At 40.3% G+C, this 18,133-nt stretch overlaps 1 protein-coding gene across 5 annotated transcripts in view; it reads right to left on the reverse strand.

Moving 5' to 3' along the window:
- REPS2 (RALBP1 associated Eps domain containing 2) overlaps nt 1–18,133 on the reverse strand; it is a 103,595-nt gene that overhangs the window by 32,821 nt on the left and 52,641 nt on the right. For 4 of the 5 annotated variants that reach the window (XM_037377283.1, XM_037377281.1, XM_037377282.1 and 1 more), the window contains 4 exons: nt 14,140–14,209; nt 12,043–12,104; nt 7,970–8,016; nt 5,257–5,393 (listed from right to left, as the gene is read on the reverse strand). In XM_037377283.1, the coding sequence (XP_037233180.1) occupies nt 5,257–5,393; nt 7,970–8,016; nt 12,043–12,104; nt 14,140–14,209 (316 nt within the window). Of the gene's footprint in view, nt 1–5,256; nt 5,394–7,969; nt 8,017–12,041; nt 12,105–14,139; nt 14,210–18,133 lie in introns of all 5 variants that reach the window. The other variant, XM_037377280.1, reaches the window with a different exon arrangement.

Genomic DNA, 18,133 nt, shown 5'->3' on the forward strand with positions numbered 1-18,133 from the left:
GGGCTAGAGAAGAAATGAAGATGTAAACTAGGTGAGGTACACATTTAAACTGACAATTTTGTTTCTACTTAAAACCTGCTGCTGTCTTTCCAGGAACACATACAACCTAGACAAGTATTTACTTAATATGTACGCAGGCAAAATGCCAGAGGTTATATATTCAACAAAAATAAATACATTGAGAATCTAGCAGTACTAAATTCTTTTCAGATGCCAATATAAAGATTACATGATTTTTTTTAAAAAAAAAAAAAAGAAAGAAGAGACTTGTCTCTTAACAGAAATTCACGTATGGACATTTCAGAAGGTGGAGCCTTTCAGTAAGTTCTCTTGGTTTCTTACGTCTTTCCTGAGTATCACTAGTTACAGCGTCCCAGAAGAGTGCTGCATCATAGTATGAATGAAGGTGCCTCCTTCAAGTGCAGTTATGTCCCAATTACAATTCTAAAGCACAGTTTCCGTGGTTAATGCATTGCTGGACATCCCAGCCATCACAGATAAATGCTTTCTGTGTATACTTGCCAGGAGAGGGGCAATCAATGGCAGCAAACGTGATATATCAGTAGTAAATGAAAAACAAAAATAGCCCCCCAAAAAACAGTGCTCACAACAAAGATCTGCCACAGTCTTTGGCTGAATTTACTTGAAGAGACATTTTTCTTTTTCTGTCCTTTGAATATGAAATAAACAAAGAAATGCTCCAAACCACTCATGGCTTTACAATTAAAGAAGTGATACCTATAGATCAACGTGACCAACAAGGAACTGAAAATAAAACTCACTCACTACTGAGCACTCCTTTGCAGGCATGGGAGTAGATTATCCACCAAACTCCCAAAAGCAGAATTATTTCTGAACAAGAATTAGTAGAACAAAACATAATGTACCAAAATGGGATTATTCTAATCATGTTGGATATACCCTGAAAGCTATTAAAATGGTTGGTTTTTACAGTCTGGTTTTCTGTACTGACACTAGGCAATATGGTGGTGCTAGAAGGGGTGGTCCTTCCAGCTAATTTTAGTGGTTCAGCTGTGACAATGGGACTATTTTTTAAAACCTAGTAAGAAAGGCAGAACGAAAACCTTTGCTTTAGGAAAAATTCTGTCAAAAGTACATTAGGACAGAAAGTAATCAACCGACCTGTGGATAGAAACACATCAGGTTTGATATTTATGTCAGGATGTATTATCCCAATAACCAAGAAACCTAAATAGTATATTGCCACCACGTCATCTGTTTGTAAAAACGTAACTGTATCTTTTCTGATGGCAGACGGAAATTATCCTAACTTCATTTTTTAAACTATCAGCAGAAATAAGAATACAGCTTCTTGTTATACAACTGTGTATAATTTACTTCACACAAACACACACACATTTTTTGGGCAAGGCTCTTTGGTTTAAGATAACAGTGTTCAATGCCTCTGCCTTCCTACAAACTACCGTTATAGAAAGTGAAAAGTGCACCTTGGAAGAGTCTGGCTTCAAAACAATGACCATTTGCTCAGGAAGAACTGTGTCTAGATGAAAAAGGTATCCAAAAATGATGAGGCTAGAACTTTTACTGAAAAGCAAGATCAATAGGGAAAAGAATGAAAAAAAGGGATGAAAGTGATCAAAACAAGAGAAGCAGGGAAAAAAGCAGCTGTAAAAAATCCAGCCACACCACCCAAGCCGCAGAAGACAACAACAGTGACTGGGAGAATGAAGAACCACCCACTGTTGGAGAAGATCAGGTTCAAGACCATCTAAGGAACCTGAAGGTGCACAAGTCCATGCGACCTGATGAGATGCATCTGCAGGTCCTGAGGGAAATGGCAGATGAAGTGGCTAAGCCATTATCCATCGTATTTGAGAAGTTGTGGCAGCCCTGGAAGGAGGGAAACATAGCCCCATTTGTGAAAAGGGTAATAAGGAAAACCTGGGTAACTGCAGGCAAATCAGTCTCACCTCTGTGTCCAGCAAGATCATGGAGCAGATCCTGTGCTAAGGCCCATGGAAAATAAGGAGGTGATACTGGTGACAGCCAGCATGGCTTCATTAAGGGCAAATCGTGCCTCACAAATTTGGTGGCCTTCTACAACTGAGTTGCAGCGTTGGTGATTAAGGGAAGAGCATCATCTACCTGGACTTGTGCAAAGCATTTAACACTGCCCTGCACAACATCCTTGTCTCTGGAGAGACATGGATTTGATGGATGGACCACTTCATGGATAAGGAATTGGCTGGATGGTCACACTCAAAGAGTTGCCGTCGATGGCTCAATGTCAAAGTGGAGGCGGGTGATGAGTGGCGTTCCTCGGGGATCCGTGTTGGGACCGGCACTGTTTAACATCTTTGTCAGTGACACAGACAGCGGGATCGAGTGCACCTCAGCACGTCTGCCAGCGACACCAAGCTGTGTGGTGTGGTGTGGTCAACACGCTGGAGGGAAGGGATGCCATCCAGAGGAACCCTGACAGGCTTGAAAGGTGGTGCCATGCAGACCTCATGAAGTTCAACAAGTGCAAGGTCCTGCACGAGGGTCGGGGCCATCCCAAGCACAAATACAGGCTGGGTGCAGAGCGGATTGAGAGCAGCCCTGAGAAGAAAGACCTGCGGGTGCTGGCAAACAAAAAGCTCAGCACAGCCCAACAATGTGCGCCTGCAGCCCAGAAAGCCAACCGCATCTTGGTCTGCACCAAAGGAAGCCTGACCAGCAGGTCAAGGGAGGAGGTTCTCCCCCTCTACTCCACTCTGGCGAGACCCAACCTGGAGCACTGCGTTCAGCTCGGGAGCTCCCAACATACAGAGGACATGGACCTGTTGGAGTGAGTTCAGAGGAGGGCCACGAAGATGATCAGAGGGCTGGAGCACGTCTGCTATGAAGACAGGCTGAGAGAGCTGGGCTTGTTCAGCCTGGAGAAGACAAGGCTCTGGGGAGTCCTTCTAGCAGCTTTCCAGGACCTAAGGGGTGCCTACGAGAAAGCTGGAGAGAGACTTTTTACGAGGGCATATAGCAACAGGACAAGAGGGAAGGGCTTTAAGCTGAAAGAGGATGGATTTAGATTGGTTTTAAGAAGAAATTATTTCCTGTGAGAGTAGCAAGACACTGGAACAGGCTGCCCAGAGGACCTGTGGATGCTTCCTCCCTGGAAGTGTTCAGGCAGGGCCAGGCTGGATGGGGCTTTGAGCAGCCTGGTCTAGTGGAAGGTGTCCCTGACCATGGCCAGGGGGCTGGAAGCAGACAATCTTTAAGGTCTGTTCCAACCCAAACCATTCTATGATTTTAAGTCACATTATGAATACAAGTATTCAGGGCTTAATGATTGGAAAAAGCGTGCACATGTTTCTGAAAATATGACTTCCAGTGCTGGCATTTTATTTCAAAGTAGAGCAAGGTAAATGCACCATGGTACTTGGATGCACTGGGATGGGTTGATTTAAACCCCTCCTTCTGATGATGCAGATTTATTTTAATTGAAACTCTTCTTTGGGGTGGGCTACAAATTGTTTAACAAGTTCTTCCTTAAACCCTCCCAGGCTACGAATTGCTCCTTATTCTTTCACAATGAATATTTACATTTTTGATACAAAATCTAACAGCTCTGTTAAAGGAAGACAACCACCATGAATATTGAGCACTGCCACCAGGGGACATTCAAGAAAGCAAAAAATTACAGGCAAACATCCTGCAGGTACAGGTGGAAGGTGAACCTCTGGAAGACCTTTCGCATTTCTGCAATTTGGTAGCAGACTATACTTCAGGATTTGTCAACGTAGAGCCACTTTTTGTTCCAACTATAAATAGCCATAAATTTGAACTGAATATGGTTAACAGTTGAAGGGTGAGCAAAGCACTTTCTTTTTTTGCAAGCAATCAACTGCCTACCCTTACTTAATTGCCCCACTTCTGGTGAGGAAACCCTCCAAAAAGTATTGATAGGACAAGTTACCCTTTCCTGCACTCACTGTAACACTGTCAGTTTGTTAAGTTGTCCAGAAGAAATCATTATGTTACTTCAAAAGGAATGGTGACTTTCAAAACTATCCATTTCAAAAGCAAGATGTTAATTTTCATTCACAGAATGACTTCTTTGAGAATTTGCATTCTCCTTTCGTTTGTGTTCCAAAAGAAACTTAAATCCAAGTTAATTTCCTTCCAGTTATATTTTTTATCAGGTTTCTGAGAGGGTTTGCTGCCTTGGAACATGTGTGCTTGGCTGTGTTTGGGTTTTTATTTTGATGTATAATGATATCGAAATTGGAGGCAAGAGATCTCTAAACAGGAACCACAGTCGAAGATCAGGAATTGCTTCTCTGTGTAAGGGAAAAAAACCCACAAATGTTTATTCCTGTTGAGTTTTAGGGTTCAGCACACACAGCAGGCTTCTTGAATTCTCTCTGGTGTTTGCACAGTCCCATACGGCAAGAGGTGAAACCCTTTCTTTTCTACTCCAACAACCACATTAGAGAGCCCAATTAAAACATTCCTTGACACAGTCAAACCTTGGCTTTCTTCTGAAGCATAAACATGACCATGTTTAACCTAGTCCTTGAGTCAGATGATTGGTGTGCACCACACAAAGCTCTCATCTGTTTCAAGGACACTGCTAAAGCACAGCAATGCTAGGTGACTGCTGCCCTGAAGAAACAGCTCCTCTCTCCACCGCTCACTGTGCGAGGCAAGAGGAACACACACACTGATGTGCTGGTCAGCCATTTTCTTCCAGTTCACTCTGGCTGCTATTCGACATTTTCTTTCTCTCCCCTCAACACGCACCCATGGCAAAAGAAATGGCCCTTTCTTTTTATTCAAAGAACGGTTTCTGATTGCCTCCATGCTTACGGTAGACTTTAACATCAAAAATGTTTGCTCGCTTTCTCCCAATTTAAACATTAAGGGTTTTCCTCCTGCTTCTGAACTACAAAAAGTAAATAGTAATAAAAATCAAATATATTGTAGTTACTGATGAGAGTTGTCTAAACAGCCAGACTAGTTATAAACAGTCAGTGATGACAGACTGCCATATGTTAAGCTTCCCATTATCACGCCAGAAAACATTATGATCACCTTAATTATAGCAACAGCGATTTTTCCCCTCCGTGGCAACGTAATGCAAAAGTGCAGCTACTTCTGTTCTGCAGTGTATTACCGTTTATAGCAAAGGCGAGCATGTGCACATATTGTCAAGCATTTGTGCAAACAGATCAAGTTGCCAAGTATGCAACTAACCTAAATGGTCTCAAAAGGGGGAAAGAAAGCAAACTTTACCTTGTGTGTTTTGTTGAAATATTTTGTTCAGATCCAAAGAGGAAGCTCTGGAATGTGATTTCTGTGGCCTTGGAGGTGGAGTAGGGGGCTCTTCTCCCTTTTTCATTGCATCTTCTATTGATGTGCTAGAATAGGACCTAAGGAAAAAAGGGGAGGGGGGAAAGGTAGAAAGTAACTTTAAACAACTACAGCATATAGTACCTAAAACCACGCTGACCAGAACTCAGATTCATGGTGGAAATTCCTTGCCCTAATAACTAAATGTTCCCCATTATAACAAGACAGATTTCTTTGGCAGCAGAGGAACCTATACATCTGCAGAAAGGAACACATCATGCTTACAGGGCTAGTATTTTTTAAAGCATTTTATATCACAGCTTCAGGCCTTCTTATGTAACTAACCATCAAGAGGATAACTGTTTTGCATAAACCTGAGTAAAATTCCACCCCCCATGCCCCTTACAGCTTCTGTCACCTTTCCCAGCCATGAGGGTAGTGTTTATATAGGTACAGCTTCAACCTACCTCTTGCCAAGTACACATTTTGTAAGCTACAATACCCTAACTATTAGAGTAATTTTTTCATAGCAAACAGTCATTGAATTCCGGAAAATCCAGAATAATTAAGTGGCTCCAAAGTGACCAAAACTGGTCAAATACATGGCTCAGTACATCTTTTTCGGCTCTTCCACATCACATAAATCCCAATGCAGCGCATTTGCTAAGAATTTTGATTTTGCTGAATAGTGTCCAATATTTTTCAGCTGTTATAGTTACCAGCTTTTCTGCAAGAGCGAGAGCTTTGTTCAAAATGAGCATTGACAATGTGAGATGTTACACTTACTGTAACACATTATGCATGACAGGCAAGACCAAAAACACATTCAAGTAGAACAGAAATAACTCCCACTAATGGGAAACGGATCATTTTTTTGCCAAACAGGCTGCTGTTAGAAAACAGCTCTTTAGCAGGACAGACATTTGGCAACGCTGATCCTGTGTTTCTGATGTAAACTCTAATAAATACAGGAGTGAGAGCCGTAATTGTTTCAAAATTTACATGTGACAGAAAAACCTCCACTGATGCTGAATTTTTTTGTCTTGGTGGAGTTTTGAATTCCATAGCCTTATCGTATCAGACCTAACCCTACTCCCTGAAATAGATGTAAGAGCTTTGAATCAGGATCTTAAGGTTTTATACTTTTACTCTCCATATTGTGCATTGTATATTTCACTTGTATTAAAATTGTACAACCGAACAGTTCAAGATTTTCAAATACGTTTTTTTAAAGATGGAGTAAGATAGAAGCTGCCAGGCAAAAATATGCCTGTCCCAGCAGTGCTAACACAGAGCTCTATGACAGTGAATCATTGCTAGCAGCAGGCAGACCTGGCACCTAAAGTCAGGTAAGAGTCCACAGCTAAGAATCTGCACCAATTAGGCTAGAAAGCCACACCGCAGAGCCAAAAGCTGTAACAGACTTGAATCATAGCCTCTGGTGGTCAAGCACGCCTAAGGACAGAGACCCTCGAGGTTACAGAGCCCTCCAGGCTACAAAGGAGAAGCACAGCAGAAGGTCTGAGTTCAAGGATGCACTCAGGAATCTTCAGTCAACTTCTGCATTGAAGTAGTGACATACAGTCAGGTGCAAGACAGTCATATGTGACACAACAGTCACATTCAAGGGACTTTTTGTTTAAACACTTGCTGTTTTATGCATTTTGACACAAAATACTTTTTACATGTTTTGTATATTTGCAGTTTATGATTCAGTAACATAGCAAGAAAATCTAAAATGGTATGACAACTAAAAAGCCTTGGTTAGCAGCAGAAAAATAGCATGTAAGGCAGTTTTGCCTTCCTGGATGTAGGCCCTAAGAACAGAGGATTTCAATCTTCATTTATCATGCTTATAGCTGATCCTCTCTTATTAGCAGGCTCTGACAAGCTTCTAAGGAAGGAGGGAACTCCTGATTATACTCTCATTACCCAAGACACAAAAAAGCTAAAACGAAGCCCTCTAACTAGCACAAAAAAAAAAGTTTGAAGGTGAATACATGACACAGCTATACACCAGAAAGGTGAACAGTCAAACTCAAACAGATAATCCATTTATAAATTATATTTTCTGGCACAGGCTTCCCTTTTCTTTCAAACATCCAAATTCAGCAGGTGTCATTTCTAGTGCATGACACTAAGTCCATTAATTTTTTCCATCACAGACCAACCAGCTGCAGTCAAGTACATGCATGCCATTGAAACGATTCGATTCACTCACCCACATCCGAGAACTGAGCTACTATTGCTGTTTCTGTGGTAGCGTGCAGTGTCTCCATACATAACCACTGTGCAGGTTCCAACAGCACAAAATTGCTGAGAATGGTCCCCGCAATGGGATGGGTCCCCGCCGTCCCACCAGGACACTCGTGGGGCTGTGCTGGAGGCAGTCACCTCCTGACAAGGCAGCAGGGCTGGCCAGACAGGCTAAAGTCCCTGTGTCTCATGATCAGGGATCACAAGGCCCTCAGGCAGTACTTATGTAGGGTCTGTAGCTTACAGATCCCTCCTGGTAAATCTGTCTTACCTGAGCTGTACCTCCAACACAATGCCAATTAAAAAAAAAATAATTACAAATGCAACACCAGTTCTTACACCTTCTGTCTAACACCAGAGGAAAGCATGTCTTCTCTCGAAATAGAAATGAAAGCAGTACCTGGATCGTGGTCTGGCCTTAAGTGCATTAGATTCCTGAGCAACTGGAACAGAAAAGAAAAAAGAACCACTAAACCATCATATTTTAAATAAATGCCTTTAGCTGCAGAATCAGTCTTCATTAAAATGTGTGTTGCAAATGTGGATGTGAGTGCGCCCATCCCACATGAGCAACAGGGATTGATTTTCACTTCTCCTTCCCCTTGGTTTTTGTAGTGTGTGAATGTCCTAAGAATTCAAACACCCACATGTAGTCAGACCTTCACCTTTTAATTTGGTTACCAGAATGCAGGAAAAGCAATAGGCCTGACAGCTCTGCCCTGCACTCCTGGATGTAGTTGTGACAGAGTAGCACAAGGAATAGGATAAACTTGCCACAGAAAACATCTTACTCCTAGCCCAGATATCTATTAGCTGTCCTGCCTCCCAAAGCACGAAGGTTTGTGTCCTTCCTAAATACTTTAACTAATTACTATAAAAGAACATCTTCTTACCATCCGTAGAAAAAATCAACACTTCAGGTTGAGACTACTTGCATTTGGGAAGGAAAAATATTTGAAGGTAGAAAGCTTCACAGGCTAAGTGTTGATCAAACACGTTTCTATCAATGTAAAAAATCTGTTTCTTTTGTTTGGATGAATTCCAAATATCCTGCTACATGCAGGCTGTATGTGATAGGAAAACAACCGTGCTGACTTATCTTCTCTGGGTAATTCCTTGAGGCTGTTCCTTGGTTTACACAGTCCTTTTGTGGCTTTTCTGTTACTCTCCTTACTAACATCTGATAATTTTGAGAAAACATATCTATGCGATTGCTTTCAGACTCAGCCCACTGAGATATCCTCAAGGTATCACAGCAGCATGAATGATCCCAACACACATGCAAAGTGAATCCTTGTACTTTTTCCATTATTCTACTAATCAAGGTACAATGCTTAAGAGAAGCAAGCAGACTGGAGGGAGGGGTGGGGGAAAATAATTCTCAGTTTCTCACTTCCTTCAGATATATGCCTACTTTCAAGTCAGACATTTATCACCAGCTACTACACAGCACTACCTGAGAATACAACAGAACCTCCAAAACGCAGAGCAGGAGCTATCTGTGGCGGCAGATGGCAAATGCTGACTTTTTAATGGCTGCCGCATAGAACCTCCATAGGATGCTTTAGGCTTACAGAAGCATATGGCACATATAGCCACATACTTCATAAAAGAAACCGCTTTCAGGGTCACGTAGTGCTAGTTGGTGCTTTGGATGGAATAAACCCAAATGCAGCTGGCAGTGACACAAGTGACCGCTTGTAACCCAAGTTCTAGTAGGTTATTGTCACCACCAAACCAGCTCACAGTCATTCCAAATTTCTTTGCAACAAACTCTTCCTAGCAACTAAGGGAGGGAGAGGCAATTATTATTAAAACATGCAGTGGTGATAATCCTCCTCTCTCTCTCCGTGTTGAACTCCCAGAGAATACAACTTCAGACACTGCTTCCCTACAGCCATATGACCCAATTTTTCCAATGCTGCAATTGCTGATCATTAAATTACATGCACAGTTATTAAATATATGCCACTTACAAATAGGAAGTATAAATCCTTTCCAAGCTAAGCCATGTTTAAGAACTTTCAAATTTTCCTTCTTTTATTGAGGCCATAATTCTGTTCGTACTTCTTTTAGAAAACCTTTCATCTAAAAACCTGCAGGTAAAACTGACATTCAAATTCTCCAAGGACATCTTGTTGAGGTAAATAGGAAAGCACATAAAGAAGAGAGAATCCCGAAATGACTATTAATAAAAAAATGATAGCAATAGAATACTGCTGCCAAGGATTTTCTTTTAAGCTTTTGAAAAATCAGGAAATTCAAGGTTACAATTACACAATACTCAGACTCAGCTTTACCCCTCAAAAGAAGTAGTATAGTATTTTTTTTTAAAAGTAATTATAAAGCAGGTAGTTCATTATTGGGACATACAAATAATTGTGGCAGGATTCCCACAAAATGTGTAGTTATTTTGGTATGCTCAGTCTGTGCATACTTTGTGTTTGAGGCACAAGTTTATACACATACATGACACAATCATTCAAGACTATTAAAAACTATGTATTCAGTTCACGAGTTTGCCATATTTCTATTGCTATGGATAAATAAGCCTAACTTACATGAAATAAAATAAAAAAAAATTAATAAAAACTTAAAGCTGTTGACTAAACTAATACATTCATTATTTTAAAGTCTGTATGGTTCCGGAGTAGTAAAGCCTGATGAACTCAACAGCTTGGTCTGCGCTAATTAAAGTCACACGATCACAAACTCTTGTATTTGCTCATTCACAGGAGAGTGTGAAGGTTCCTGTTTTCGATGTTTAACTGCTCCCATGCCCTCTTCCAATACAATTTCATTTTAACACTCCATCTTACATTCAGCTGATGACTCCTTGCCTTACAGCTGAAGACTGGGTGGAAAATTGTACCACAGAAGGTGCAAGTATGCCATGTGGCTAAAGAATCATCCCAGCTGAGTTTTCATCCTGAGGTTAATGATTACAATGACCTTTCAGGATTGCTGACCAATACTGAAATAACCACTCCATTACAGTGCTGTATCTAGCCCCCTGGATAAATATTTTTACTCCTAACATCAATTGTATCATGCAACCTGAGAATGTGCTCGCTCGAGCCTTTAATGAGCAGGACAGCATGGGTGAAACCCCTACAATGACAGGAGTCATCACGATGGGGTGAAACTCTGCCATTGCCTCCCTTGGTATACAAACACCACTGCTGGAGGAGCACAGCGGCACTGGGAAGACCTCCCTGACTAAGAGATGAACAACATAGGGAAAAGATGTCAATGGCAAAGGAGATGTGCAGGTGACAGTAGGGTTTTTCCTAAGCATACCAAAAGTGGAATTACTGAACTGAAAACAAAACTCCCCAGGGCACTCCTGGGCAAAACTAGGGGGAAGGAGAACATAACTGAAAATCGTGCAACCAATCTCCTCTCCCCCTGAGAGGGAAGTGTAAGAGAGTGTGTCTGTGTGTGTCTGTGTGACAGAGAGAAGGAGAAGCAGCAATCATTTGAGAATAGGAGCTCAAGATAGGAAATCTGGCAGCTGCCAAGTGTTTGGGAAGAAGCCAGGAAAAAGAGAGGTGGGAATTGAGGCATGCAGCTGTTGAGCAGCCATGAATAAAACAAGCTATAAGGCAAAACTGCTGTGACAGACATGTGGGGTCAGTTTTCTTAATCAAGGATATCTTCACTAGTTAAAACATTTATGCAAAAGGAAAAGAAAGCAACTCCAGATTTTAGCTTGGCTGGGACCAGGGAGGACTTGCAAATGCTCTTACCACTCCAGGGAAGAGATTAACACAGAGGAATGCAAGGGAGGTCTGATGAACTGAACAGAATGCATGGCAAGTTTCTGGAGCAACTAGGTAATTTTGACATATGCTGTTCCAGAAATAACATTTTCCATTATGACAGGAACAAGGAGTGTATGTTGGAGTTGGAGACAGAAAAATCAGGGGTGGTTTCAACAAAGAAACACCCCCGAAACAAAAGCTTGCGTCATTGCTGTAACTGCCTCAAGGTCTGTGTTTCCAATATCTATCCTTTAACTCCTTGACAGAAAATATGAAAGCTCAGTTTTCACAAAGAAACGGGCCACTTCAGACTAGTTACCGAAATGTTACACAGTTACTCCGTACTTTAGGGAGAGATTTTACCAAGAGGTACAATATTCATGCTCTTTCATCTTGTTTGTAGTACAGAAAAACTTCAGACTCCTTAAAAAAATGCTATGTTAAAAACGTTCCCCGCACGTGAAGATCATACACTAACCATGAGGGAAAGAAAGCAAGAAATATTAATTACTACTTTAGATTGTCAAAAGGTTTTATCTTGCAAGTAGTAGTCATTACGAGGTAAAAGCTAAATTCAGTAGCAAAACAGTATAAGAGCAAAAGGATCTTTAAAAATTAATCAAATTACACAAATCTAGGCTTATTGTGCTATAAAATATTTGATCAAAATTCTTACAGAAACAACACATGAAATTTTTTTCTTCTCACCTTTCACAGTCAAGTGCTGAAATTCCTTTGGTATTGTTTTGAGCACAGTGCTTACTTTAAGAGCTTGATAAAAAAACCAAAACAATGAGAATTACTTTGAGTACATGCAGGTAAAATCTACACATATCAGCTCAGGGAAAGGAGCATCTAAACCGGTATTAGAACGTCTAGTAACGCCAAACATACTTAAGGAAAAGTAGCCGAATACTCTCAGAACACCCAAGCACTCAAAACAAGCAACAATTTCTAAGAGCACAAAAGTCAAGGACAGAAAGGCCTATGCCCAAGTTGTCAAATAATCTTAAATTCTGAGAATTTGGGGGTTGGAGTGCCTAAAACCACGGATGACTTCTACTTCAGAGATGTAGCACTCCCACACAGACAGCAGCTGGCGACACTTGGCAGAGCTGGGACTCATCTCTCCCAAGTTACAAATCTGGAAAGCCAGGACACATGAGACACTGGCTGCTTCTGTCAACTCAGAACTCACCAGCCTGCCCCAGGGAACGTCATATGGCACCGACAGAGCAGGGATTAACATTTAGGAAATTCCAGTTTTTGGGCTTATTCCACTTCCACCGATGCCTACATGCATCCTTTATTAATTACTTTCTTAAGGTGTTCTTAATGCACTACAGCATATTTTCATATACTGTAATATACAGTATTATAAATGATGGCTTGGAATGAAGTCTCTTATCTCCATCTGCCTTTATCAAATAAAGTGTGGGAAAGGTCTGGTTCTCGTGATCCAGTTCTATTTACATTATGTTCCACATTTAACTGCATTACAATCTGACAGATTTACTTGTATAGTTTTGAAAATGCAGAAAAATTTGCTTCTGTAGTCCTGAACTACAGGTTCTTGGCTTCTGGGGAGATTTCAGTCCGAAGAGCAATCCACTCTTATATTTGTCAGAACAGCAATAAATGGTAGAACAAGAGCATTCGTTTTTTGAACTGAAAAGACAGGAATTTATGTCATAAATACAGCAAATATTCTGCCCTGAAGGACTGTATGTACCAAAGCAGGCTCCCATCTGACTTACTGTCAGCTACAAAAAACAAAGCACAAGTTCTTCATCTAAACAGGTACGAAAAAAAAAAAATCTCTTAGTAAAAGGTAAATCTTTCCTAGACATTTCAAAGCAATAACCTTCAAGGTTCAAGTCCTGCTTTGGTTCATTATGAATTTTACAATAAAAAAAATCTTGTCAACAAAACATTAATTTCTTGGAATACATCGAGTCATCAAAATGTTTTAGAAACACCCATCACCTCTGACAACCTTTCTTTGAATCAGGGTCACCGGCAAACTGCCAAACACAGTCACACCTGCCTGTGGAAGGTGATTCAGGAACATGGACTACCTGGTCTCACAGCTCTGATGCAACTGTAACATGTGGCCAGCTGGGAGGTCATTTTTTTTTTTTAATTAATGTATAATCCACAGCTCTGAGAATCAGGCAACAAAATACCCACAACTGTTTTGTTTCCACAACCAAGAGAATGAATGACTGTGTGATGAACCAGTGCCTATTCTGGAAGCTCTAGAAGTTACTGAATGGAAAAAGAGAAAGATCACTTCAATTTCACACGACTTGTTGCTGATGGATTTCAAGTTAAATAAATGGATCAAGTATTTTCAATCCAGTTTGTCCAAAACTTTTGTTTTGCAAGAAAATGTAGGGAATTCTTGTTTTTCAAGAAAGCCAATTTTGAAGTGTTGCTATTTCCTGCAAGAAGGGAAATCCAAAATTTGGCACAATATAGTCTTTACTCTTACAAAATTCCTGATAACAATAATTACAGCTTTATTTAAAATAAGTGCAATATTAATTGCCTCAGGACTAGATGTATTTTAGAAAATGGATTTCATATCATTCACATATGATAAAACTAATTTTGAAGGAAACCTATCCACTTACTTGTCTTCAACTCAGCTGCTGTCAATGAATTGTCTATAAACTTAGAGCAACACATACCCAGCTTAGAAATTAAATACACCATTGCTTCTGTCATCAAATATATAGGATTATTAAAACCACACAGATTTTAACCCATAATTAGGCAAGGGGAAAGTTAATTATTTCAATACCTTGTTTGTCATCTTTCTTTCCATCTTGTAACAGGGCAGAGTTATCAGGTACATCTTCAGCTGATGTTTTCTTGAAGAAAGAGGATTCATTTATTATACTGATCGGTACAGCTCACACATTTCCACAGTCAAATATTTAAGAACACATATCAACACAAATAAAGGTGATATTCCCTCTTGCACTGCAATTTGTTTTGTCAGATAAAGAAGCATAGAGGACCTACAGAAAGATGATCTAACTCTGCTTTTCAAGGTACAGCAGTTCCACACGTGAAATTAGTTAAAAGAAGCAGCTTAACAGTAAATCACAAGGAGCTAAGAACTATATGCAAGGAGAGACTTCTCAGAATAGTGCCATGTCATTCTGTATGCTCTCTTCTCTTTCTAACACCTGCGTTTGGATTGAGGAAACCTTCTCCAGCCCCTTCACAACATCCATTCTCCGAACAATCTCTCTAGCCAAAACTCCAGTTGTGCAGCAGAGCCCAGTAGTTCTGCATTTAAAGTCTTCCTGCTGAGGTGGCTGCTCCTTGAATGACTCTTTCCTTTCAACATGTAGTCATTGAGATGTGAAAAACAAACTTTATTAGCCTGTCTGTTGGAGGCCTATTCAGGCCTCTGATAGGAAAACAGGGAACGTCTCCCTAATCTTACTCCTTAACTTTCCTTTATTTCAGCAGTGACTTAACAGACATTTATTGTTCTTGCAGCTTCTGCTATGTAGCTCAAAAGAAGGAACCAGGAACAAGTTCTACCTCCATTATCTGCAAGAACAAGGATACACTGTCCAACCAAAAGAACAATAAAGCAAATGTCAGAAACCCCAAATTTCTCTAAATATTAAGTGATACTGTTTTCTTCCCAGTGAGCATAGAAGAGGTTGGACTGAAAAATGGCCTGAAATACATTGGGCCTAAAAATAAAATTATCAATTGAGAAAAAAAGATTCTGTAAATACTTAAAAAAATTATCTCAAGTCAGTAATTCAAGAACACCAAGCCTAGAGTAAAGGTCTGCAAGATCTGTTTTATGCAGATGCCCAAGGGATCCCTAATGCTTCTGGGGAAGCACCACAGCAAAAGCATGGCTTGAGGACTCTAAAAACGTGTGAACAAAATACTTCACACTCATGAGCAGCCCTACGTGACACTCCGAAGTAGAGCATCAGACTAAAGATCTAATTCAGTGCATGCCTGAATCAATGGAATGACTCTTATCGATTTCAATGAGCTGTGAGCATGACATTTCTGCGGGAGTTTAGAGCAACCCAGCCAGTCATATTACACATTTAGTGCAAAATCTTGTGTGAAATCTTGTATTTTATCTTTTCGCTTTTGGCAATGAGAAACCTTGTGGAAAAAAGCCTAAGGAAGTGTGTGTGTGGAGGGGGAGACCAGAACCAGCACAGGTGACAAACTTGAGGAAAACAAAAGGAAAGACAAAATATCCTCGGTTAACAAAAAGCAGTCATCCTTGTCATTTGAGCACAACATGAACAGTCCTTATGTGTTTTGCAAGTTCACCAAAGCCTAGCATTCCGGTGACCTGTCTCTTGCCATTATTTTCTTTAGGGATGCAATCAAGAACTGTTTCCATTATACTGCAGTACTGTAGTTCAGCAGTCAGTCACAGTAAAAATGGTCTTCTGCAATGAAATTAAACAGCCAGAATGGATGATAGGTGGAAAGCAACGAAGACATGGAGATAATGCGTAACTGATTGCATTGATAATACAGTATTTTTAGTGTAGCGAGCAAGTATCTAAACTACATTTCCTCAAGTAGCCAAGCTACAAATTAAATTGCAACAGTGAGTTACTGCACTTCCCACAGAGGCAGAAGAATGGGAGATTAATTACTGACCTTTCAAATGATACTCATTCAGTGTATTAATTCCGAACATAAAAGCACCAGTTGAACAAACAAAAAAGTCAAGTCAAAATCATTCCCAAATCAGTTTCGAGAAGAAATTTTATAGTCCTTTAATCTTGGATAACAAAGAATCAAAATAACAAGGCCTTGAAATAAACCAAGAGCTTTGCCCTGCATGTCTAGGACCCAGTGAAGAAATGGAGCAAACCCAGTCAAATTATTGTGATATAGTCAGGAAATAATATCTGTGCTTAGCCAGCAGGCAATCATGCTACAGATTCTTCTTTGTTTTCAAGCTAGCCATAAAAAACCCTGATTCTGCAGAACGTTCTGCCACCTTGCAGAGCCTAGGAATGGAGCAGAAGATCCAGCTGTTTCCCCAAGAACATTATCCGACTACAAAGGCAGCACAATAACCTCCAGGTTATTGGCAGTTATGGTGAGAACATCTCAAGAGGAGAGCGTAGAGATAAGGCAAAGGAGGTCTGAAAACTTAACTGCTGACATTCAAATTAAACTTAAAATGGGGGATTTGGTTTTTACATTTCATGCTGTATACCTACTATAGTTATTTAATTATTATTATAATATTCCTACTATTATCATATCCACCACAGCAGAAAAATCTAAAAAGAAAAAAAAAAAACCCACAGAATTTAATTGCTTAGGAAATCACCTCCTAGATTTATCCTTACTCTGCACATACATTCAAGGACCACAAACAAGAAGAGCCTAAAAACCAGACAGTTAGATTATAAAATTGTACTGGTTAGGTAAATAAAATGACGTTTTATTTCTAAGAAACACAAGATGACTTAGAAATCTTGCTTTCAGAGCTTTCTGAAATATACACTCTAACCCACAGTCCCAAAGACTGTGCTACTTCAGAGCAAACTTCCTCACAACTCTGCAATAATCAAAGACCACTCTGCACCTCTGAGTAATCACTTGTGAAGCCAGTACCCTAACAAAAATGAGGACTCCCTAGGCCACAGGGATACTGAAGTAGATCCTGAAGTCAAGAAGCTACATAAACTGAAGCTTTTTAATTATGTGTATAAAAGATATATAATTATATAAATATTTATATTTAATATAATGTATTGTATATGTATCTATGTATGTGTTTCTGTATATGCACATGAAACTATGCAAGTGAGAAAGAGAAGTTGCTACTCAGGGGTTTTGCTTACCGACAAAAAAAATCTGAACAGGGATATGAAAGTTTTTAAGCAGAAGACAAGTAATTCTCTCTAAAAAGCAAGTATCTTACACTGACACAGTGAGGTAACTCAAACACTCAGTTGATTTACTGCAGTCTGGAAATGGAGTTATGTATATACATACACACACGCTGAGATCAGCAAATGAGTTTTCAATGCAAATCACCTTGAATTTTGCTTCTTATGCTTGTTTAAATTGTAAACCAATACTCGTATATGCTAACGAAGCACACTCAAGGAACTGTTGAGCTTTGCCACACAACTGCACAGTGTGTAAGTGCTAGCGCCGTGTGGCCCGTGGTACAATTTCGTGGCCCCCTGCAAACCACCCTCCCAAAATAAGGTCACATGCAAGGGACAAGGCTGTTCTACCATGGTAAAGGAGCTGCCTACACTGTCAATGTACCAGCAGCCCACACTACCAGAATAGCAGCACTGGCTTCAAAATCCAGCATGACTGCTGCACTTTAGCCAAGCTGCTGTACTACCCAGGAAGACTTCATATGTTTGAGATAAACTGGATACTCAAAGCACTGGCTCCAACATTGCCCAAATTGAACATTGCAGCTTAGAAGAGTCTGGTGGTACCACGACCAAGCTGAATTTGAGGAGGGAACAGCTGGGTTCTGACCCAGCAGCTCCCCAGAGCAAGGCATAGGGAGGAAATAACTGGAGAAGAGCCTTGCTGAGCTGCCATGACACACCATTACCTTTCAACTTTGAAGCAGTGTCAGAAGGGCCTGTTCTTACAGGTAGCCTGCCATTTGATTCATTACCTTGGATACTAAACCCTTAAATACCACAGTGTATATATATATTCACAGCTGCAACATCCAGGCACAAATCAGTGGCTGTGGTTAGCTCAGCTTGACAGCAACTTTAAAATTTAAGTTTTTAACC

The sequence above is a fragment of the Falco rusticolus genome, chromosome 2 (assembly GCF_015220075.1).
Source record: "Falco rusticolus isolate bFalRus1 chromosome 2, bFalRus1.pri, whole genome shotgun sequence".
Lineage (NCBI taxonomy): Eukaryota > Metazoa > Chordata > Aves > Falconiformes > Falconidae > Falco > Falco rusticolus.